We start from the raw sequence: 23664 nt of genomic DNA, 5'->3' as shown, positions 1-23664 counted from the left end.
AAATCAGCAGGGGTCACTGCACTGACTTGAATGGGCGTCCGATGCGGGCTACAAATTGTCACCTCAACCGTGTCACACTAAATTGGGAACTTGCCCTGCGTGCGCAGATCTGAGGTGCATGATGTGCCCCCCGCGGGCATACACCAGGCCCAAATCCTACAGCGGGTCAGTGGTGCGGGAGAGTGTTCAAAACGTGGGTGAGCTGCCTTTTCACCAACCACTGGTCAATCGCTTCTGATTTGCAGCCAGGGTGAGCAAGAGGTGCACCTGGCCCGGCTGGTTTCATTGCACCATGCACATCTACGTGCGAAGGGTCGTCTCAGAGGTGCACCTGGCCCGGCTGGTTTCATTGCACCATGCACATCTACATGCGAAGGGTCTTCTCAGAGGTGCACCTGGCCCGGCTGGTTTCATTGCACCATGCACATCTACGTGCGAAGGGTCTTCTCAAAGGTGCACCTGGCCCGGCTGGTTTCATTGCACCATGCACATCTACGTGCGAAGGGTCTTCTCAGAGGTGCACCTGGCCCGGCTGGTTTCATTGCACCATGCACATCTACGTGCGAAGGGTCTTCTCAAAGGTGCACCTGGCCCGGCTGGTTTCATTGCACCATGCACATCTACGTGCGAAGGGTCTTCTCAGAGGTGCACCTGGCCCGGCTGGTTTCATTGCACCATGCACATCTACGTGCGAAGGGTCGTCTCAGAGGTGCACCTTGCCTGGCTGGTTTCATTGCACCATGCACATCTACGTGCGAAGGGTCTTCTCAGAGGTGCACCTGGCCCGGCTGGTTTCATTGCACCATGCACATCTACGTGCGAAGGGTCGTCTCAGAGGTGCACCTTGCCAGGCTGGTTTCATTGCACCATGCACATCTACGTGCGAAGGGTCTTCTCAGAGGTGCACCTGACCCGGGTGGTTTCATTGCACCATGCACATCTACGTGCGAAGGGTCGTCTCAGAGGTGCACCTGGCCCGGTTGGTTTCATTGCACCATGCACATCTACGTGCGAAGGGTCTTCTCAGAGGTGCACCTGGCCCGAGTGGTTTCATTGCACCATGCACATCTACGTGCGAAGGGTCTTCTCAGAGGTGCACCTGGCCCGGCTGGTTTCATTGCACCATGCACATCTACGTGCGAAGGGTCTTCTCAGAGGTGCACCTGGCCCGGCTGGTTTCATTGCACCATGCACATCTACGTGCGAAGGGTCTTCTCAGAGGTGCACCTGGCCCGAGTGGTTTCATTGCACCATGCACATCTACGTGCGAAGGGTCTTCTCAGAGGTGCACCTGGCCCGGCTGGTTTCATTGCACCATGCACATCTACGTGCGAAGGGTCGTCTCACAGGTGCACCTTGCCAGGCTGGTTTCATTGCACCATGCACATCTACGTGCGAAGGGTCTTCTCAGAGGTGCACCTGGCCCGGCTGGTTTCATTGCACCATGCACATCTACGTGCGAAGGGTCGTCTCAGAGGTGCACCTTGCCAGGCTGGTTTCATTGCACCATGCACATCTACGTGCGAAGGGTCTTCTCAGAGGTGCACCTGACCCGGGTGGTTTCATTGCACCATGCACATCTACGTGCGAAGGGTCTTCTCAGAGGTGCACCTGGCCCGGTTGGTTTCATTGCACCATGCACATCTACGTGCGAAGGGTCGTCTCAGAGGTGCACCTGGCCCGGTTGGTTTCATTGCACCATGCACATCTACGTGCGAAGGGTCTTCTCAGAGGTGCACCTGGCCCGAGTGGTTTCATTGCACCATGCACATCTACGTGCGAAGGGTCTTCTCAGAGGTGCACCTGGCCCGGCTGGTTTCATTGCACCATGCACATCTACGTGCGAAGGGTCTTCTCAGAGGTGCACCTGGCCCGGCTGGTTTCATTGCACCATGCACATCTACGTGCGAAGGGTCTTCTCAGAGGTGCACCTGGCCCGAGTGGTTTCATTGCACCATGCACATCTACGTGCGAAGGGTCTTCTCAGAGGTGCACCTGGCCCGGCTGGTTTCATTGCACCATGCACATCTACGTGCGAAGGGTCTTCTCAGAGGTGCACCTGGCCCGGCTGGTTTCATTGCACCATGCACATCTACGTGCGAAGGGTCGTCTCAGAGGTGCACCTTGCCAGGCTGGTTTCATTGCACCATGCACATCTACGTGCGAAGGGTCTTCTCAGAGGTGCACCTGGCCCGGCTGGTTTCATTGCACCATGCACATCTACGTGCGAAGGGTCTTCTCAGAGGTGCACCTGGCCCGAGTGGTTTCATTGCACCATGCACATCTACGTGCGAAGGGTCGTCTCAGAGGTGCACCTGGCCAGGCTGGTTTCATTGCACCATGCACATCTACGTGCGAAGGGTCTTCTCAGAGGTGCACCTGGCCCGGCTGGTTTCATTGCACCATTCACATCTACGTGCGAAGGGTCTTCTCAGAGGTGCACCTGGCCCGGCTGGTTTCATTGCACCATGCACATCTACGTGCGAAGGGTCTTCTTAGATGTGCACCTGGCCCGGCTGGTTTCATTGCACCATGCACATCTACGTGCGAAGGGTCGTCTCAGAGGTGCACCTTGCCAGGCTGGTTTCATTGCACCATGCACATCTACGTGTGAAGGGTCTTCTCAGAGGTGCACCTGGCCCGAGTGGTTTCATTGCACCATGCACATCTACGTGCGAAGGGTCTTCTCAGAGGTGCACCTGGCCCGGTTGGTTTCATTGCACCATGCACATCTACGTGCGAAGGGTCTTCTCAGAGGTGCACCTGGCCCGGCTGGTTTCATTGCACCATGCACATCTACGTGCGAAGGGTCGTCTCAGAGGTGCACCTGGCCCGGTTGGTTTCATTGCACCATGCACATCTACGTGCGAAGGGTCTTCTCAGAGGTGCACCTGGCCCGAGTGGTTTCATTGCACCATGCACATCTACGTGCGAAGGGTCGTCTCAGAGGTGCACCTTGCCAGGCTGGTTTCATTGCACCATGCACATCTACGTGCGAAGGGTCGTCTCAGAGGTGCACCTTGCCAGGCTGGTTTCATTGCACCATGCACATCTACGTGCGAAGGGTCTTCTCAGAGGTGCACCTGGCCCGGTTGGTTTCATTGCACCATGCACATCTACGTGCGAAGGGTCTTCTCAGAGGTGCACCTGGCCCGAGTGGTTTCATTGCACCATGCACATCTACGTGCGAAGGGTCTTCTCAGAGGTGCACCTGGCCCGGCTGGTTTCATTGCACCATTCACATCTACGTGCGAAGGGTCTTCTCAGAGGTGCACCTGGCCCGGTTGGTTTCATTGCACCATGCACATCTACGTGCGAAGGGTCTTCTCAGAGGTGCACCTGGCCCGGTTGGTTTCATTGCACCATTCACATCTACGTGCGAAGGGTCTTCTCAGAGGTGCACCTGGCCCGGCTGGTTTCATTGCACCATGCACATCTACGTGCGAAGGGTCTTCTTAGAGGTGCACCTGGCCCGGCTGGTTTCATTGCACCATGCACATCTACGTGCGAAGGGTCGTCTCAGAGGTGCACCTTGCCAGGCTGGTTTCATTGCACCATGCACATCTACGTGTGAAGGGTCTTCTCAGAGGTGCACCTGGCCCGAGTGGTTTCATTGCACCATGCACATCTACGTGCGAAGGGTCTTCTCAGAGGTGCACCTGGCCCGGTTGGTTTCATTGCACCATGCACATCTACGTGCGAAGGGTCTTCTCAGAGGTGCACCTGGCCCGGCTGGTTTCATTGCACCATGCACATCTACGTGCGAAGGGTCGTCTCAGAGGTGCACCTGGCCCGGTTGGTTTCATTGCACCATGCACATCTACGTGCGAAGGGTCTTCTCAGAGGTGCACCTGGCCCGAGTGGTTTCATTGCACCATGCACATCTACGTGCGAAGGGTCGTCTCAGAGGTGCACCTTGCCAGGCTGGTTTCATTGCACCATGCACATCTACGTGCGAAGGGTCGTCTCAGAGATGCACCTTGCCAGGCTGGTTTCATTGCACCATGCACATCTACGTGCGAAGGGTCTTCTCAGAGGTGCACCTGGCCCGGTTGGTTTCATTGCACCATGCACATCTACGTGCGAAGGGTCTTCTCAGAGGTGCACCTGGCCCGAGTGGTTTCATTGCACCATGCACATCTACGTGCGAAGGGTCTTCTCAGAGGTGCACCTGGCCCGGCTGGTTTCATTGCACCATTCACATCTACGTGCGAAGGGTCTTCTCAGAGGTGCACCTGGCCCGGTTGGTTTCATTGCACCATGCACATCTACGTGCGAAGGGTCTTCTCAGAGGTGCACCTGGCCCGGTTGGTTTCATTGCACCATTCACATCTACGTGCGAAGGGTCTTCTCAGAGGTGCAGCTGGCCCGGTTGGTTTCATTGCACCATGCACATCTACGTGCGAAGGGTCGTCTCAGAGGTGCACCTTGCCAGGCTGGTTTCATTGCACCATGCACATCTACGTGTGAAGGGTCTTCTCAGAGGTGCACCTGGCCCGAGTGGTTTCATTGCACCATGCACATCTACGTGCGAAGGGTCTTCTCAGAGGTGCACCTGGCCCGGTTGGTTTCATTGCACCATGCACATCTACGTGCGAAGGGTCTTCTCAGAGGTGCACCTGGCCCGGCTGGTTTCATTGCACCATGCACATCTACGTGCGAAGGGTCGTCTCAGAGGTGCACCTGGCCCGGTTGGTTTCATTGCACCATGCACATCTACGTGCGAAGGGTCTTCTCAGAGGTGCACCTGGCCCGAGTGGTTTCATTGCACCATGCACATCTACGTGCGAAGGGTCGTCTCAGAGGTGCACCTTGCCAGGCTGGTTTCATTGCACCATGCACATCTACGTGCGAAGGGTCGTCTCAGAGATGCACCTTGCCAGGCTGGTTTCATTGCACCATGCACATCTACGTGCGAAGGGTCTTCTCAGAGGTGCACCTGGCCCGGTTGGTTTCATTGCACCATGCACATCTACGTGCGAAGGGTCTTCTCAGAGGTGCACCTGGCCCGAGTGGTTTCATTGCACCATGCACATCTACGTGCGAAGGGTCTTCTCAGAGGTGCACCTGGCCCGGCTGGTTTCATTGCACCATTCACATCTACGTGCGAAGGGTCTTCTCAGAGGTGCACCTGGCCCGGTTGGTTTCATTGCACCATGCACATCTACGTGCGAAGGGTCTTCTCAGAGGTGCACCTGGCCCGGTTGGTTTCATTGCACCATTCACATCTACGTGCGAAGGGTCTTCTCAGAGGTGCAGCTGGCCCGGTTGGTTTCATTGCACCATGCACATCTACGTGCGAAGGGTCTTCTCAGAGGTGCACCTGACCCGGGTGGTTTCATTGCACCATGCACATCTACGTGCAAAGGGTCTTCTCAGAGGCGCCATGTGAACCACATGCCAGGGTCTCGCTTGTATCGCTGTTCAGAGATTTGCTTCTCCCCACTGTCTCCGTGGTGGAGGCTGGTGGCCTTTGCAAGCAAGGAGGTGAAAGCAATATGCAGGACCAATGTTCCCTCTCATTTTTGCCACCCATGTGCGGAATAAATGTTGTGATGTGCACCAACACACGTGCAGATGTGCACCACCAATAGACACACATGCCGGCTGCTGTGGGCACTCTGCCAATCAGCTGGGGGCACTTGAATCTCTCTTAGGCAGCCGCCCCAGTGCTCAGATTACAGGGAACCCTGTACAAGCCCAAATTCAGTCTTGTCAGTGGATTCAGCCTTCCCGCTGACATCAATAGGAGCGGCATCTGCTGACTCCACCACCGGGTTCGGCCCCGTCCTACTGCTTTCTGTAAGCAATCCCAGTGATAGAGCAGCCTGAAAACACGGTGGCACTTTCCCAAGCTCTGCCCGCTCATGACACCAACGTGGGACACCCCTCACTGTAGATCGGGGGAGGGGAACCTCTGGCCCAGGGGCCGAATGCAGCCCCCAGCTTGCCTGGATCCAGCCCCCGAGGCTCAAGGCCCCCCATGCATTGGGGAGCCTGCGTTGGCACTCCAGCCTCCCACCCCCCGCTGTCCCACCACGAGGCTGGAGCACACAAAATCTATTAGCCTGGCCCCCCCTAGGTTCTGGTATGCAAAGAGAATGTCAGTGAGGGGGTTTTTTGTGTGTGGCCCCTGACTGATTTGTCTGTGGGTCAGTGGCCCCTGACCCAAAAAAGGTCCCCTACCCCACTGTAGATTGTGAAAATCTTCATTCCTCTTCTTTCTTGCGAGACACTTAACAGACTTGACATTCAAACGGCCATCACTAGGCTTCAGAGTAAACACTGCATTGGGCTCAATGGGACGCTCTCTCCAAGTGATTGTTTCAGGCTGTCTGTAGATTCAGGCAGAGGCGTTCTTTCCTGTCGCACTTTGAAGGATACCTACACAACCATGAGGCTACCGGCTTCATTATTTTAAAACCATGAAAGCTGAGATCCTTCCCTGAGCATCACGAGCTGGCCCAGGGTCGCCTGATGGAAGCTGCTCAGAATCTGTCTTTAAAATCTGGGCATTTTTTGATGTACGCCTGCGTGGGTCCCTGCTTTGTTCATGTACGTGGCTTTGCTTTCTTTTGGCCTGGGAAGGTTTAATTTCTCCCTGTTTTTATTTGAACCCACCCCCAGAGAGCTGGTCCTTATGTTTGAGCATTTGCATCGCGTCCGCAACGGAGGAGTTAGGAACTCAGAGGTGAAACGATTGCCCGACGGAGCCCCGCCACCATATCAGTCCTTCACCTCTGGCCCGAAAACCGTCGCCCCGGCGTTTTGCTCCGGGGAAAGGTAGGGAGTCCCCAGTTACTGCTCCTTGGTGTGTCCTTTGTCCCTCCTGCCTTGTGCGTGTGCGTGCCGCCAGCGCTGCTCGGCTGTCTCCTGAGTATGTTCGGCTTCTGTCCGTGTTGGTGTTGGTGCACGCCCTGCTGGCTCCTGGCCTTCCCCTCATAGCTGGACCGTGTGTAGAGGTGTCTGCCTCCTGTTGACTCCTAGCTGATGGCTCTAGTCATTTAGTGCCGGCCGTAGAGACTTGTGCGTTTCAGATCCAAAGGTGCAGGTTCCATCCCCGCGGACGACTCATGCACGAGTGTTTGCACGTGCTCGTGCACGGATAACTAACCCCTAACCCACCTGGCTGTGTTCTGTGTTTCTAGGGTCTCTCCAGCACCCACGGGGGAATCTGGAATCCCAATCGAATGCCCCAGGTAGCAGGATTTGAATCACCCAATCCAAGTAGCATTCCCTCTACAGGTTGAACCTCCCTGGTCTGGTGCCCTCAGGACCTGACTGGTCCTGGATGAGGGATTTTGCCAGACCTGGGGCCATTTCTGGCCCCCCTGCCACCTGGCCCAGCCACTGGTCTCCCGGCTGGCTTCCTTCCCTACCACTAGCCCTGCTGCTTTGACCCCACCGGGCAGGGGTGGATGAGGATTTTGTGGGGCCCAGGGCAGCGCAATTTCACGGGGCCCCCCCTTTTGACACGGCACATGCGCGAGGCTTCGTGAAGTGCGGGGCCCGGGGCGGTCGCCCTGCTCGCCCTGCCCTATATCTGCCACTGCCACGGGGCTTCCCAGCCCCACCGGGCAGCCCCACGGCTACGTCCCGGGCTCCTGGTTTAGAGAGTCCTGGTTTAGAAAGGTTGAACCTGTCCTCCGCTGCGCCTAGGATACGTCTACACTGCTGTGATTGCCGCTCGGGTAGACCCACCGAAACCCGCCACGGAGCCCGGGGGCTCGAGCTGCGTTCCTGCACTGACCCTGCTGTCTGTACGCTTGCCGGCGCAGGGCGCACTAGCGTGGGCTCGCCTGTTCAAGCAGCAGCCTCACGCCATGTGGGCAGCCCGCGAAGCGCCGGATCATCCGGGTCACGCCTGCCACGTGCACCTCGCTAAGGAGCGGTCTCAGCGCGCGGGAAGTTTTCAATGAGTGACCTGAGCATGCGTAGAAATGAAATGTGCAATACGCACGGTCCGATTCCTGGAGTCAGCTGGGGCGTAGGTGCCAACACAGCGCACCAGACTGACGGGCCGGCCGCTCCCTTGCCCGTGGCCAGCGCCTGGTGCTGCAGATGAAAAAGCAAAAGGCTCCATGTGCATCTAATTCTGCAGCGCGCCCCTAATCATGCAATATTATCTGGCTGGGAAATTTCTCCCGAGCTGCCCGCTGAGCTGGCAAAGCCCTGAAGTCAGAGAAAGGAAGGGCTCTCTCCTACTTGACTCCTCGCCAGCGATCTGATGCGTTGACATTCCCGATTCTAGTTTGAATTTTCCGGCGGAATGTGTCTCAAAGGCGTCTTGTGGCAGTGAGTTCCCCAGGCCTCCTCGTGTCGCTGAGCGCTGCTCTGCCCAGGCATTATGGGAGAGGCTAATTTCGACTGTCTTCTGCACTATACTGTCCTGAACTCTCTTTACCCCTCACGCATCTCCTCTTGCTTGTTTCCTTTTCAAACATCTCTTTAGCCTCTCCTCAGAGAGGCTTCTAGTGACGGGTACCACGGGCAGGCCTGCTGCAAAGTGGAACCGTGCGTCCGAAACTCTCAGTAGAGTGCAGCGGTTAGAGAAGGGCTTGGCAGACCTGGGTCAAGTCCCTGCTCTGGCTCAGGCTTGCTGTGTGATCTTGGGCAAGCCACGTCGCTACTCCGTGCCTCAGTTTCCCATCTGCAAAATGGAGGACGGACTCTCCCCCAGCGGTGCAGCGTGGATAAAACACAGTGCAAGATTCTGAGAGCCCCCGGTGAAAAGCGATACGGGATTATTAGGGCTACGCATAGTTTGCGATGTCGCCACAGCCCCTCGGTGGAGGGCCAGAAGCAGCAGGAGGGTGCTAAAGCCGGCGCGGCCGGGTAAGAGGCAGCTAGCTGTGATGGCCAGCGGCTCCGGGCGACCGAGGAGAAGGGGGCCTCCTTAGCAAGGCTCCCACTCAGCTGCGCAGCCGCACGGGCCCACAGCTGCTTAACGAGCCCCGCCCAAGGGCTCACGGCTGCCGCACACGGACCTGCCTGGCTGGGGGGGGGGGCGGGGAAGTCACGTCTCCCTCAGCAATGGCAGCAGCTCCCTGCTGAGGGCAGAGCAGCGAGTCTCTCCCAGCTGGTAGGGAGGGGCCGTGTCCCAGCTGGCTGCTGCTGTCACTGATGGAGAAGGGCCCCTCCCTCAGCCAGGCAGCCCCGAGCCCCTAGGCTGGGCTCATTAAGCAGCTGCAGGGCCGTGCAGCCACGCAGCTTAGCCCACGTTGCTCCTCCAGAGACACCAGCTGGAGGACAGGCCGGGAGGGCCTCTCCTAGCTCTCTTCCCCCACTCCAGCTGACCGTCAGGGGAAGGGGCTTCTCCAGGCCTTTTTCCTTTGGCTGCACGAGGCAGGCGCTTGTCTCTAGAACACGCGGTGGTTAGGCGCGGGGCTGTGGGATGAGCCTAAAGCCAGAGTGTCGGGGTGCACAGCAGGGGTGTGCCCACCGGGAGCGCGATGGGGGATCCGGAGAGCGGGGAAGGCTCCTCACACTGCGAGAGGCATGAAGTGGAATCCAGCTAACCTCGGAGACCTGTGCATTTGTGGGGGGGCCTGGCTAGGTGGCCCCCAGGCTCCCAGACGAGCCACTGACACGTCCCCGGTCGTCACTAGTAAATACCAGCGCTGAAGAGTCCCGGGCTGGGATGAGACCGAATGAACAGACCTGTGGGTGGAACATTGTCCAGCAGACTTTCCTTCCACGCTGCCGGTAAAGAAGCTGGAAGAAACCCCCCTGATATGGCCATTCTAGGGGACCATTCTCCCGGGCGAGGGGAGAATCAACGTGGCCGGTGGGAGAGAACGCACCAGGAGCAGAGCGGAGCATTATTTGGCTGCTCAGCAGCCAGGCTACGATTCTGTTGACTCCAGGGATGCGTCAAGCCACTTGGGAAATCCCAGCCCGTTCTTGGGTGCGGCCCGTTGGCGGACGTGTGTGCTGGATGGGGGAAAGTGCCCCTCCTGCCCTGCCCTACAACGTCCCAGAGGGACTCATGGGTCTCGGAGGAGCGGCGGTGAACCAGTTCAACAGAGACGCCAGCTCCGGACTGCTTTGGTTTTCCTTAGGGCTAGCGGGGGCAAGGGACCGTTTCGCCTCCGTTCCTCCCCTCCTGCCTTCCATGCCCGGGGAATATGGGCTCCATTCTCTCCAATCTGGTTTCTCCTGTGAGCCATAATCCCCAGGCTCTGATTCGCCTTCTGCTACTCCCCAGGCACCGCGTCGGCAGAGGGCTGGGGAGCCGTGCCTAGCCGGGCTCCGCCTGATAACCTGCCCTCCCGCTCCGAACTGGGGAAAACGCTAAAGGATCTTTCTCATAAAAAGCCCCCCAAGGAGAGAAATAGCCTGGACGGATGGGCCCGATCCTGCATTCCTGACGCGAGCGCGCGGCAAATGCCGAATCGGGCCCTCAGAGGGTATGTCTACACTAGCCCCATAGTTCGAACTAGGAGGCTAGTGTAGACATACCCAGAGTGACGTGATGACCCCGGGGCTTTGCGGTGGTTGGAAGAGCGCGAAAAGAACTCACTCGCCCCCTGGTGGTTCAGCCTGGAGTAGCAGCCTGTGATTCGGAGCCGACTGCAAAGAACTGGCTTTTTCCTCCAGGGAAGGCGGCTGGGAGGCAGCTGGGTGTGGTTAGAGCCCACGGCAGGGGTTGGAACTAAGAACCAGCCTCAGTTTCCCCATCTGGAAAACGGAGGGAATGACGTTGCCCACAGTATCTGTGATGCGTGTTGCGATCTTGGGGTGCAAAGGGGTTGGAACACGCAGCGAACGTGAACTCGGTTTGGTCAGAGCTCCCCTTGCACGTCTCTGGAGATGCTGCGCGTCCGTTCCTGTTCCCATGGAGCCGGCTCCCTGCGCCCTGGGGCAAGGGCAGAAGTCGCTCTCCTGGTCCTGGCTGTCGCCCAGAGAAGATGCCTTTCAACACCACCCCAGGCCTGCTTCCGGGAGGCCATGCGCCAGATGTGCGCACTGTGCTCCCATGAGGAGGCTGCAGAATTAAAAGCCCCAAGAGGGGCACTCGGGGGTCCACAATTAGCTTCCAATTCCCGCACAGGAGGGTCAATTGCTGCTCATCCCACGGGTGCTGAGAGGAGAATAACCCTGCTCCATCGCCTCACACCAGTGCTGCAGGGCCTGCCCCAGTTGTGGGGCCCAGGCCATGCCACAGGGATCTGGAAGTCTGCCGGCACTAGAATCTCAGCCCCCAGTGGGACTGGGCCTTAAAGCGAGAGGCTGTTGGAAGGGTTTGGGTAGCCCCCATCTGGACCCGTGATCACTCTGTGCTAACATCACCTCTCATGCATTACCATCTTCTTTTTCTCTTCCCCCCCCCCTCTACTCCCCACCTCCCTGCCATGTCTCTTGCATCCCCATTCATTCCCGGAAGCTGGAAAGAGGAGGACGCGCCACCCCACAAGTGTTTACGTCTCAGGTAACCTTCCCCTCAAAGCCACAGTGCCTGTATTGGCTTTTCCCCACCCAAAGCGTCCTCAGACGGTAGGTGCCCCCGGGAGGTTTTCCCGCCTTCGGCCGCTGCTCCAGGAAATGCATTCGGGGCCCGGGAACCCACGTCAGGGGACAGGTGGGAAATAACCCGCGTGGCGTGGAGCACAGTGCTGCCAAGTGGCTTGTGATCAGAAATTGGGTCTGTCTTCAGACTGCAAGAGTAGCCAGGAGGTAGTAAGTGGGAGGGGGGGCTCAAATTCAAAACATTTGTATTTAATATCCATCTAATGACCTGTTTTTGCAGAGAGCTCTGGCACGAAGACATTTGACCCCTCCCTTCCTGAGAGAGAAAGGTGGTTGTTTATGTAGGACCTACACAAATGACAGTGCTTTGTGTTCCTTGCCTCTCTCATGCAGCAGGTGCAGTTTAGCTGCTTCCAAATCGTACTCAAGAGCCTTCCCGGTGCACCCTTCTCACTCGACTCGATGAGTAAAATCTTGGCTTGAAATAAAATCTAGGTAACAGCCAGGATGCCTCCTTCAGGGTAAGATAGGAGGGAAAGCCTGTTACCTCTCCTTGGAGCAGTCACCAGTGGGGGCAACGCCTGCCCCAAACACCTCGGGGTCATGGCGTTTGCAGGTTGGGTGGTTTGCCAGAGGTCTCCACGTGGCCTCGCACAGGGTGAGAAGTGGCATTCCACAGCTGGCACCCGCTCTTGGGCTTGCAGCCCACCGCTGCCACCACGTGGACACATTCCGTGGAAAGAGCTGCATGGGAGAATCTGTCTGCCTGGGCTTTGGACGAGCAAACTCTACCAGGTAGTCAGGAGTGCCACGTCTCCGCTAACGCTCTCCTTCCACACACACAGCCCTCTCTCCTGGGCAGAGCACGCTTGTAACGCTCTTCTTATCCACGCGAGCCCTCACGGAACGGGACGCACAGGTTCTAGCCTTGCCTTTTGCAGTCTTCCGGCTAGACCATGCAGTGGTGGCTCTACCACCAGGGGCTGTTTCTCGCTGGACGCTGCTTTCCTTTTCCCAACCAACAGGAGGCGATACCCATGCCCGTGCGCCACGCCACAGCAGAGCCGGGCTCTGCGGCCACGCCCCTCCTCCCACGCCACTTTTGTCTCATTCACTTTCTCTTTCTTTTCTTCTGTATCTTTTATTCCCAACTCTCCAGCCAGCTCTTTAGCAGTAAGCGGAATTTCTTTCGGATTCCTGCCAGCTGGAAACAGAGGTATCGCGTGCTTGGATATGCTTCCCACGACTCGTCGGGGGGCCAGGTCTTGCGGGCACTTTTTGCTTTGGGGGCAGAGCCCGGGTGGAATGCAGCGGATAGCTGGGCGTGTGCATGAGGACCGTCCCTGCCTTGCAATAATGGAGACATGCCTGCTCTCCTGCATAGAGACCGGTGCATCCTCCGGTGCAGAGCGATGGGGGAATTCGGCGGATGGGTAGAGATGGACCAAAACATGCAGCGTTAATCATGAGGCTGGTAGTCTAGTGATCAGAGTGCAGGGCCGGCTCTGCTGTGACCCTGCCTCCCCATGCCTCAGTTTCCCCATCTGTGAAATGAGGATGGCGCTCGCCGGCATCATGATAGTGGATGAGCCAAGAAGCGCTGCACAGGTGTGTATCCGACCCCTGTGATAACGCTTGGGCGCGTGGATAAAACCTGGACCGGCAGCCCAACCACTTGGGGGTTTTGTTCTGCAAAAGAGCAAAACCTGCCGGAGGAAGTTCTGCAAATCCCGAGCCCTGCTCTGTGTTGGTTCTCCATCTTTGCCCATCGCCCCATGAAACGCTGCACGGGAAATTTACCCCGCGGTGGTGCTGGGGGTGCTTGAATACAAACCATTTCTGGAATGACTCTGAGCTCTTGTAGATCGCTTCGTTCAACTGCTTGGTGCGGGGAGGGGGACAAAAACCCGTCGCCTTTCCTCCCCCGCTGTCTGCAGTCTGCCCCTCTCCTACAGCCCCTTGAATTCTACTTCTGCCTCCCGCCTCACATAACGCCCCCTCGCAGATGAGAAAACAGTTGCTGAGACGCTCCGCCCGTGGGAAATCGTCCAATGGAATCGGTTTCCATCGGAAAACGCCAGGTCAGCGGTGCCAAACCGCTTTGCGAGAGCGCTATTGACGGGGTGACCTTTCAGCAGCTCTCCAGCCCTTTCGTTTCCATCGACGCCGTTTTGTGGTCATACCTGATGACGGGACATAAAAGGCAACACAAGGAAGTGGCAACAAAACATTGTCCCGGGGGTGGGGCGGGGGGACAAAACTTTTTTGGAACGTTTTCTCGGAAACATTCCGAGAGCCCAGCGCCTCGTCCTGCTTTGAGATGAAACCCCATTTCCAAATCTCTGGAGTTCCGCTGCATGGGGCCAGCCGTGCTGGTGAGGTTTTAGGCTCCGCAGTGTCTATCTTTCCCCCCAGCGTTAGGAGCCAATTCCCAGTCTGTGGCCCAAAGAGTGTGGCTGTCATGTCCCATGGCGGTCTGAGCAAAGCCCCCCAGCCGGTGCTAGGCCAAGAATCGGCCCCCTTCCCGCGTTTGTTGGAAGAACAGAGGTTTGGTGGATACAGCTCCAGCAAAGGGAGCTACATGCAGTTTGTAGGGGAAGGAGGAACCACCAGAACTTCTCTGTGCAGCAAACCAACCTGCCCAGCAATCCGTAAAGAGGGGCGCAGAGGGGGAAGGAAGCAGGCATGCCGTGGTGCTCGGCTCCGGCAAGAGCTGGCTGAGCGGCGCAAAAGCCAGCAAGGGAGCAAGGGAGCCGGCAGGGCCCTAGGGTGCAAGTGAAAATGTGAAGTTCCTTTCACCCCTGGAGAGGCGGCTTCTCCAGTTGGGTCAGAGTCTAGTCTGATATAATAATTAGTAGAACTAGGAGCCACCAAATGAAATGAATGGGCAGCAGGTTTTAAACAAATACAAGGACGTTCTTCGTCACACAGCGCACAGTCAACTTGTGGAACTCCTTGCCTGAGGAGGGTGGGAAGGTTAGGACTATCACAGGGTTTAAAAGAGAACTAGATACATTCATTAAGTCCATCAATGGCTATTACCCAGGATGGGTAACGAATGGTGGCCCCAGCCTCTGTGTGTCAGAGGGTGGCGATGGATGGCAGGAGAGAGATGGCTTGATCATTACCTGTTCTGCTCTCTCCCTCTGGGGCAGTTGGAATTGGCCGCTGTCGGCAGACAGGATACTGGGCTGGATGGACCTTTGGTCTGACCCAGTGTGGCCGTTCTTATCTGGTGTAGTCCAAGTATACAGGGTTGTCCCCTGAGCTGGCTTCTCCCTGTATGTGCAGTGAGTTCTCCTGGCTCTGGAGAGGGGCTCCGCTCCCTGGGTTGCCTGGCCTCATGCCCTCGCCAAGGGGAATCCCACACCTTGAGTGAGGGGGCGGGAGATGCCATCTGGAAGATTAGCGCATCGCCTGCCACACACGGATGAGAGAGTTCTGCTCCGCCCGGTCAGTTCTGCTCCGCCCCCTGTTTGATCCAGGTTCCTGTCTGGGGATCAAGCCGATCTCGGGGTGCGGAGCAGAACTGACCAGCAGACAGCGGAGTGAAGAGCAGGTCAGGCCACCTGGGTTCTATTCCCAGCCCTGGTTTGTTCTGCAACTGTGACCAGGGCTGTTTCATGGCTCCGTGCCTCAGTTTCTCCATCTGTAATAAATTCTCCCTCCCTCCCAGGGGAGGGATGAGGTTAAATTCTCAGCAGAGTGCTTTGAGATCCCCAGAGGAACAGCACTAGGGGAGGGCACAGGGGCTGTGAATGTTGCAAACGTTTTTGTTTTTGCGGGGGGGGGGCTGTTTTCCCCAAGAAAGATCAGGCCCCATCACCCCCACCTCAATCTGGATGAAACCCTGAACATGTTTTTTCGAGTGGCTTGCAGCGGGCCAAGCTCCCAAGTGTTCTGGGGTTCAGGGATGTCCGAGGGGTTCCCCCCCTCCCTCCCCATCCCTGGTTCAAGCCCGTTCGAAAGAGACCGAGGCGGAAATGGTCGTGTTATTCTCTCCACAGCGAAAGGGCCGATTGAGAGACCGAACCGATCGCTGATGACAAACCGCCGGGCCCCGCCCCTCCTGTTCTGTAGTGATCATGGGCTGTAGGGCTCTGCTCCATGTTTGCATGGTATGTGGCAGTCGTGCTTGCTGGCATGCGGGGGACCGGCCTGCGGCGCGATGGCGGAACCTGGACAGGTTTGGGCGGGCGGGGGAAAAGACGTTCTAGAGCCGGGAGGGCTCCGGCCCGGTGAGACCTTCTAGAACGTCGTGTCTCCAGCTCTCTTGCTCCGCCCCCAACCTCGGAGCTGTGCCGGAGCCTCTCCAAGTTCTGAAAGGCTCTAGGTGCTGGACCCCGGAGCCTGCCGGACTTCCAGGAGCTGCAGAGGATGCCGGCAGGGGCGGGGATCCGGCGGGCACCCCCCTCAGCTTCCTTGGCCGCCGGGTGGGAGAGGGATGCAAGCTTCGGTGGAAGCTCTGCATGAGGTGTCCTCCCAACCCCACTGAGGTCCGGATGGGCTTGGGATCCGGGGCCGAGGCAGATGTTCGGCACGCCGGGGAGCCGGAACATCGGGTTGCTCACCGGGAGATGGGTTTTGTTGGCACCCTCCGTGGCTGTGCCAGGCCGGCTCCCCCCAAGCGGTACATCCAAACACCTCCTCACCCTGTTTCCAGCTGCCTGGCAGGCCTGTCCCATACCACAGCCCGTGTGGCAGCCTTCCCGTGGCTCTCAGCCTGGGCAGTAAGTCCCCGGTTGTGTCCGGGGCTTGGAGGCCAGCTGGCAGGGTGGGTGAGGGGGGGATTCCCACCCTCCGAGTTCTTCCCCCTCCCCAGTGATGAGGACGGTTTTATCTTACAAGCCCACGCCGCGAGCCTTTCTGCCATTCAGCCCACGTCCCCCACGTGGGCTCCGCACTGTCGGCTGTCCTCTCGCGCCAGCCCCGGGTTCCGATTCAGCCCGTCCTTAAGTCCCTTGCTGAACGGAGGCCTGGTTGGCTTCCCCGCCCCTGCGGTCTTTACTGCCCCATTCCTGGCCTCACTGGATGCCCCTGCGGGCTGGAAACCCACCCAGACTAGTGGCCAGTCCAGACATCGTTAGGCTAACGAATCACAAAGGGAACGCGTGACGGGAGGCGGTCACAGACGACCCCTCGGGGGTGCCTCCAGGGGTGCTGACATGGCCACTACCACTCGCGCTCCCGCTCTCTGGGGCTCCTCACCGCCCGGTCCTGCTGGGTCCCCCAGCCAAGGCCCCGAGCTGAGGTCCCTGCCCCCACCGAGAAGCCCCACCCTGGATGCCCTCCCAGGTAATAATTGTTCACACTGGGTTTGATGGGAAGTAAAAATGATTTTATGAAGTGGAAGCCGTAGGATGTAAGTGGTAATCAGTGAGAACAGGCCGAGCAAAGCAGGTCACAGATCAAAAGAAACAAAAGCGCTTGGCTCATTCTACACTGAAACCTCAGCACAAACTCGTCAAACTCCCCCTAAAACCTCTTTTCCAGCTGCCCCTCCAAGCCAGGGGTCTCAGACGCCTTCCTTCCGGTGCAGCCCAGCCAAAAGACCCAGCCCTCTGCTTTCTGGATCTTTTTGTTAAGGAATTGAGGCCACTCCCTGCCAACCACTGCTAGGACTTAAGGACAAAAGAGGGTATGTCTACACTACCCCCCTAGTTCGAATTAGGGGGGGTAATGTAGTCCTATCCGAACTAGCTGTACACCTCATGGAAGCCTAGTCCGAACTAGCTAGTCCGTGCCGCATGTAGCCGCGCGGCACGCAGTCCGAACTAGCCGGCATTTAAAAATGGCGCCGGCTGGCTTCATGCAAATGAAGCCCGGGAAATTCAAATCCCGGGCTTCATTTGCAACTCTGTATGACTACATTACCCCCCCTAGTTCGAACTAGGGGGGTAGTGTAGACATACCCAGATTGTTTAACAGCGGCTCATCAAGAAGTTGCGAGTAACACCCTCCATGTCTCCCATTCACACATTGGAAACTCACAAAATATTCTCCACTCCAGGGCTACGTCGATATTGGCAAGATTTTGCACAAATACTTTTAACGCAAGAGTTTTTGTGTTAAAGTATTCGCACAAGAGAGCGTCTACACTGGCATGTGCCATTGCGCAAGAGATGTACTTTTGCGCAAAAGCATCCGTGCCAGTGTAGACGCTCTCTTGCACAAGAAAGCTCTGATGGTCATTTTAGCCATCGGGCTTTCTTGCGCAAGAAGTCATGTTGCCTGTCTACACTGGCCTCTTGCACAAGAACAGTTGCACAAGAGGGCTTATTCCTGAGCGGGAGCATCGTAGTTCTTGTGCAAGAAGCCCTGATTTCACACGTCAGTGATTAGAACGTCAGTGTTCTTGCACAAGAACTCCCCGCCAGTGTAGACAGGCAGCATGGTTTTGCACAAAAGCAGCCGCTTTTGTGCAAAATCTTGCCAATGTAGACACAGCCCATGTGTCTGATTTTACACGCACATGATCCATACAACAGAGTAAGATCAACAGAACCAGCAGATCGTGACATGAAGATCAAGGGGTTCCATGAAATAATTTGCTCAAAGCACCTTTGAGTTATGTATATTCATGTCCATACGTCCATTTCGTAAAGTGTGTGTGTGTGGGGGGGTCTGCCACAGAACGATGCACCAACAGGCGCCTGCAGAGCCTGCCACGGGGCCCCTCAGGCTACCCCAGTGCAAACGAGGCTGAATCGTGAACCCCGAAAGAGCTGGGACGTGGTTCTTCTCTCGTGTGCGTGGGAGACGTTGGCTGACCCCAGCCGCTGATCCACCATAGCAGAGACGAGGATCAGATTCCTCGTCTTGGTCCTCCGCTGCCTGACAACACCCTCTCTGGAATGTGTCTCCCTGTTGATTTGTGTCTCATCCCCCCCCCCCACACACACACACTTTGGCCCTGAGTAATTTGTCCATCTCCATGGCAACAAACACAAATCTCTTTTGTTGCATTTCCTCATTTTTCCCCGGCTATCCGGATTGTGTTGGGGAGCTAGCAGCAGCGGCTCTCCAGCTGCAAGGGGTGAGCACAGACCATTGTGTTGGTGTAGGTCCTACATAAACGAGGTTGGGTTTTAACGCACACCTGCCTCAGAGTTAAAAAAAACTACCAGCCACAGGGCTGAGAATGTGGAAGATAGTCCCAAGGGGGTGAAATTAGGGCCTGGCCCGATTAAAGGAGGACTTAGATGGTTTCTTCCCCCTTTGCAGGGTAGGCAGAGTTTTGCCATCAGCACAATGCTGGTGTGTTATTGAATCGTCTGCTGGGTGCCAGCCCCTGCCTTAGCGTCCTGGGGGAGAGGTGGGGAAGTGGAGACGAGGTTCAACAAGGACAAGTGCAGAGTCCTGCGCTGGGGGCGGAAGAATCCCAAACACTGAGACAGGCTGGGGACCAACTGGCTAAGCAGCCGTTCGGCAGAAAAGGCCTGGGGGTTACAGTGGATGAGAAGCTGGATATGAGCCAACAGGGCGCCCTTGTAGCCAAGCAGGCGAATGGCATATTAGGGTGCATTAAGAGGAGCACTGCCAGCAGATCTAGAGAAGTGATTCTTCCCCTGTATTCGGCTCTGGTGAGGCCACATCTGGAGAATTGCATCCAGTTCTGAGGCCCCCACTACAGAAAGGATGGGGACGCATTGGAGAGGGCAGCGAAAGTGATGACACAGCACATGACCTACGAGAAGAGGCTGGGGGATTTGGGCTTGTTCAGCCTGCAGGAGAGAAGAGTGAGGGGGGATTTGAGAGCAGCCTTCAACTCCCTGAAGGAGGGTTCCAAGGAGGATGGAGAGAGGCTGTTCTCAGTGGGGACAGAGGGCAGAACAAGGAGCAATGGGCTCAAGTTGCAGTGGGGGAGATCTAGGTTGGATATTAGGAAAAACTCTTTCCCTAGGCGGGTGGGGAAGCCCTGGGATGGGTTCCCTAGGGAGGGGGTGGAATCTCCATCCCTAGAGGTTTTGAAGTCCTGGCTTGACCAAGCCCTGGCTGAGATGGTTTAGTTGGGACCGGCCCCGCTTTGGACAGTGGGTGGGACTCGGTGGCTTCCTGAGGTCTCCTCCTGCCCTACGATTCTATGATCAGCAGGATGCTGTAGGCAGCGAGGGCCTGGCTGAGTGAGGCTGTGGAGACAGTGACGTACCCCACTGAACACGCTGATCAGGGCGCCGGCGGGGCTGGGTCCCCGGGGGCTGACCGCTTGGGGTTAGCCCCCGCCATTGCTTCCCCAGGCTGCAGTCACTCACATGCGAAACCCCCTTGCACCCAGGACCCCCGTGTCTTCCCTGAATGGTGGGTCCGGCCCGCGGGGCTGGACGTGTTGTCTCAGCGAAGCCAGGTGCGAAAGCCCAGCCAGCAGCAGGTGCCTGTCTGTCTCCTCCCTCCCGGCTGTGTCTGCATCTCTCTTTGCCTCATCCCAGGCGGTTCCTCTCCCAGCTGCCATGGGCTCTGTCTGTGTCTCCCTCCCCCTCCCTCACTGCCACCCCGTCCCCTCCCCACTGGCTCTCTCAGCTGCCAGCCAAATGTCTAGAGGGACTTACCCACGTGCAGTGTTCCCTCTCGTTTTTTCCCATCCATGTGCGGAATAAATATGCTCCTGTGCACCAAGGTGAGTGTGGCTGTGCACCACCAGTGGAACCACAGGCTGCTGGCGGTGGGTGCGCTGCTAAGCAGCCGGGCGGCACCTGAATCAGTCCTGGTTGGCCGCCCAAGCACTCCGTTTAAGAGACCCCAGCCCAGGAGCCCTTCCCGTGCTAGATAGCCAAGGTCTGTCATTCCCTCCTGTCAGGGATATGGGCCCCTAAAATCATCGGCGTTCCCAAAGGCCCTTCAGAGCAGCACAGAAGCACGGTGCTTATCCCCCGTGAAAGCCACGCGCACAGCCATGCGGGGAGCCCCCAGGAGCTGCGCCACCTCCCGGTGCCCCAGCCGAAATGTTGATGGCTTAGTGGGGTGCTCTCTTGGGCCCCCTCCCTGTTCCTCTGGGCCCCCCTGCCCTGTACCTCCTGCCCCCTTTGCAGCTGGCCGCGTAGGCACCGGAGCTGCTAATTGATGCGGCTGGTGCAGTTGGCACCCTAGCTGCAAAGTGTGCCCCACGCAGCTGACTTCCCCCCCACGCCCGCCCAACGCCAGTCACAGAATGCGCCACGTGGCGTGGCTGCAGAGCGCCGGAGCAAGGCGCTCTGGGTCTGGTCCATCCGCCTGCCCTTCCAGGCGCCCAGCCTCCCAATGTTCCCAGCCTGATGCCTGCTGTCCTTCCTCCCTCCCTCCCCGCCCCATAGCAACAAAATGGGCATCAAGGACCGCATCCGGCTCAACAACTCGCAGAGGCCAGGCAGCCGGGGAAAGCAGCACCTGGCCCCGCCCTTGCGCCGCTCCCCCAGCACCGAGAACGTCCACGAGGCCTCCAGCCCCACCAAGGTGCAGAAGAGCTGGAGTTTCAACGACCGCACCCGGTTCCGGGCGTCGCTGCGGCTCAAGCCGCGGCCCCCAGTGGAGGGTGAGTTCCATTCCCCCCCCCCCCCGGTTCTGTTCGCACCCACGTCTGTGGAATCCGAGTTGCCCTGCCGAGCGGATCCCTCCTGCTCGGTGCAGGGAGAGCCCTGCGGGGTTGTGGGGAAGCTGGAGCAGAGGAGTAGGATGCCAGGAAGTTGCTGGCCCCTTTTGTGGCTTCTCAGGCACTGACCCGCTGTGCAACTTTAGGAAAGTCCCCTGCCACTCCGTGCCTCAGTTTCCCCACTTTGAGAATTGGGGATGGGCCTGCCCAAGAGGAGGGTGGGGAGCCTTGGAAGAGAGAAGCCTTTAATTACGTACCACAGCACCGTGGAGAGCCCAGTGAAGGAGACCAAAAACCCAGCCCAGAGCAGGTGTGGAGAGAGGACTGGGGTGAGGATTGCTCTAGGACCTCCAGGGAGATTTGCTCCCCATGTAACAGGCCTGGTTTGGGAGGGAAGAAGCACATTCCCAGCCCTTTATGAGACGGAGGCAACAGGTTTAAAGCAAACCAAAGGAAGTTTTTCTTCACGCAACGCACTGTCAACCTGTGGAACTCCTCGCCAGAGGATGTGGTGAAGACCAGGACTTTAACAGGGTTCAAAAAAGAGCGAGATGGATTCACGGAGGTTACGTCCATCGATGGCTATTAGCCAGGGTGGGCAGGGATCCCTAAACTCTGTTTGTTAGAGGCTGGGAATGGGTGACAGGAGAGGAATCACATGGACACTGGGCTAGATGGACCTTTGGTCTGACCCCGTCTGGCCGTTCTTATGCTCTGTCCTCAGTTGACGGCCCGGCGGAGGAGAGCACGGAGGACAAGGGCTACCAGTGCGACCTGACCTTCGAGGACATCATGCCAGCTGTGAAAACCCTCATTCGGGCTGTGAGGTGAGCCCAGTTAACCCACCATCCCTGCATCCACAGCCAGCCAGCCACACACCACAACCAGGTCTCCACCCATGGCAGGCAGCCGGCTGGGCAATCGGCCATGTCCATCCTGCCGGAGGTTTGGGTGGGGGCCTCTCCCAAGCAGCTGCCCCGGGCAGGCTCTCAGAGGGTCTTCGTTAGGGTGCTGGCTCTGCACAGGACTCAGGCCGGCCAGCGAGCGGGGAGAGGAGGAGCAGGCTAGCTCTGTGCACAGCCTCTGAGGCCGCGCTGGGTTGGGAGGGAAGAAGCACGTTCCCAGCCCTTTCTGAGATGTAGGTGGCAGGTTTCAAACAAACAAAAGGAAATTTTTCTTCATGCAATGCACAGTCAACCTGTGGAACTCCTTGCCAAAGGATGTGATGAGGACCAGGACTTTTACAGGGTTCAGACCGTTTGCCCTGAAAGCCCCCCCCCCCATGAGGGCATGGCCCAGTCCACGATCCAGGCCCCAGCAGCATCCAGCTCTTCACACTTCAAGCTGACTGCTGAGCCTTCCGCTCCTCCGAGGCGGTGTGGGACAGGGATCTGAGGGGGGGCAGAGGGTTCTTGGCCGGGTAGGCTCTGCCCTCCTGGGAGATCCCCACCCCTGCACCAGAGCTGCTACTACAGTGTCCACTGAGGGCTGGCTGGTCTCTCCCCATTTCTGTTTCACTGATTTGCCAGCCCTTTGGTGCCCTGGCAAGGCTCCCTGATGCCGCCTCTTGGCTGAGCAGGCGTGTTCTGGGGCCAGCGTAGGCGCCCGAGCCCGGAGAGCGGCACCGACCGGCACCGACCCGGAGCCGAGTGGTCAGAGGCGTGAGCTCGGTGGCAGCAGCGTCCCTGCTTGTTGTGTGTCCAAGTCAATTCTTTTCCTGGTCTGAAAACCTGCAGGCAGGCGCTGTCCTGCAGACAAAAGCCAGGCCTGCCGGCCGCTCCCCACCCATCCGGAGAGACCGCCCTGAACACATCTGTTGTTAGGAGCCATATAGAATCCAACAGCTGGAAGGGACCGCGAGGGTCCCCAAGGCCAGTCCCCGGCCCTCCCGGCAGGACCAAGCACCGTTTAGAGCATCCCTGACAGGCGTCTGTCCAACCTGCTCTGAATATCTCCAGTGATGGAGATTCCACAACCTCCCCAGGCAATTTATTCCAGTGGCTGGAACAGGGACCTCGTCATCTCTAGCCACCTCCTCTGGCCTGGTTGTACAGGTTGGGCCTCCCTGGTCCAGCCCCCTGGGGACCTGCCCTGTCCCAGATGAGGGGTTTTGCCAGACCAGGGAAGGTCATTTCTGTCTTCCCTGCCACGGTGCCCCCAGACCTGGCCCGGCCGCTGGCCAGTGCTTGCCCCACTGCCCTGCCAGGCAGCCCGGCTGTGGTGTGTTGGCCTCCCAGCCACCAGCCCTCCACCGGGACTCTGGTCCTGGAACATGCATGGTCCTGCCACCCCACAGATGTTGGGGTCCCGGTTCAGTGAGGTTCAGGACAGCGGAATGCTGAGCTAGCAACGCCTAGCCGCAGCGAGCAGGGTGGGGGGGACCGGGAGAAGGGGTGGGGGAAGTGATGTTGAAATAACCCCCCCCCCAATTTAATATGTTGGCTCTTTAACGGGGAGGTGATGTGGGGCTCTAGCGGGGTGAGGTCAGCGCTGTGAGATACGAACCCATTGTTAATGGTGGAGCAGAGGGGCTGGGAGCCAGGGACACCTGGGTTCTGTTGCCAGCTCTAGAAGGGGGGGGGGTCTAGGCTTAGAGTGGGAAAGCGGGACTCCTGGGTTCTGTTCCCAGGTCT

The 23664-nt window shown here is 58.0% G+C and overlaps 1 protein-coding gene across 3 annotated transcripts in view; it reads left to right on the top strand.

Moving 5' to 3' along the window:
- KCNQ4 (potassium voltage-gated channel subfamily Q member 4) overlaps nt 1-23664 on the top strand; it is a 95741-nt gene that overhangs the window by 63052 nt on the left and 9025 nt on the right. For 2 of the 3 annotated variants that reach the window (XM_089773499.1, XM_075909066.2), the window contains exons 9-12: nt 6628-6783; nt 12629-12685; nt 20757-20974; nt 21756-21858. In XM_089773499.1, the coding sequence (XP_089629625.1) occupies nt 6628-6783; nt 12629-12685; nt 20757-20974; nt 21756-21858 (534 nt within the window). The remainder of the gene's footprint in view (nt 1-6627; nt 6784-12628; nt 12686-20756; nt 20975-21755; nt 21859-23664) is intronic. The other variant, XM_075909068.2, reaches the window with a different exon arrangement.

Source organism: Pelodiscus sinensis, chromosome 26, assembly GCF_052426305.1.
Source record: "Pelodiscus sinensis isolate ZL-2025 chromosome 26, ASM5242630v1, whole genome shotgun sequence".
In the NCBI taxonomy this organism is placed as follows: domain Eukaryota; kingdom Metazoa; phylum Chordata; order Testudines; family Trionychidae; genus Pelodiscus; species Pelodiscus sinensis.
This window is presented reverse-complemented; position numbering and strand designations above follow the sequence as displayed.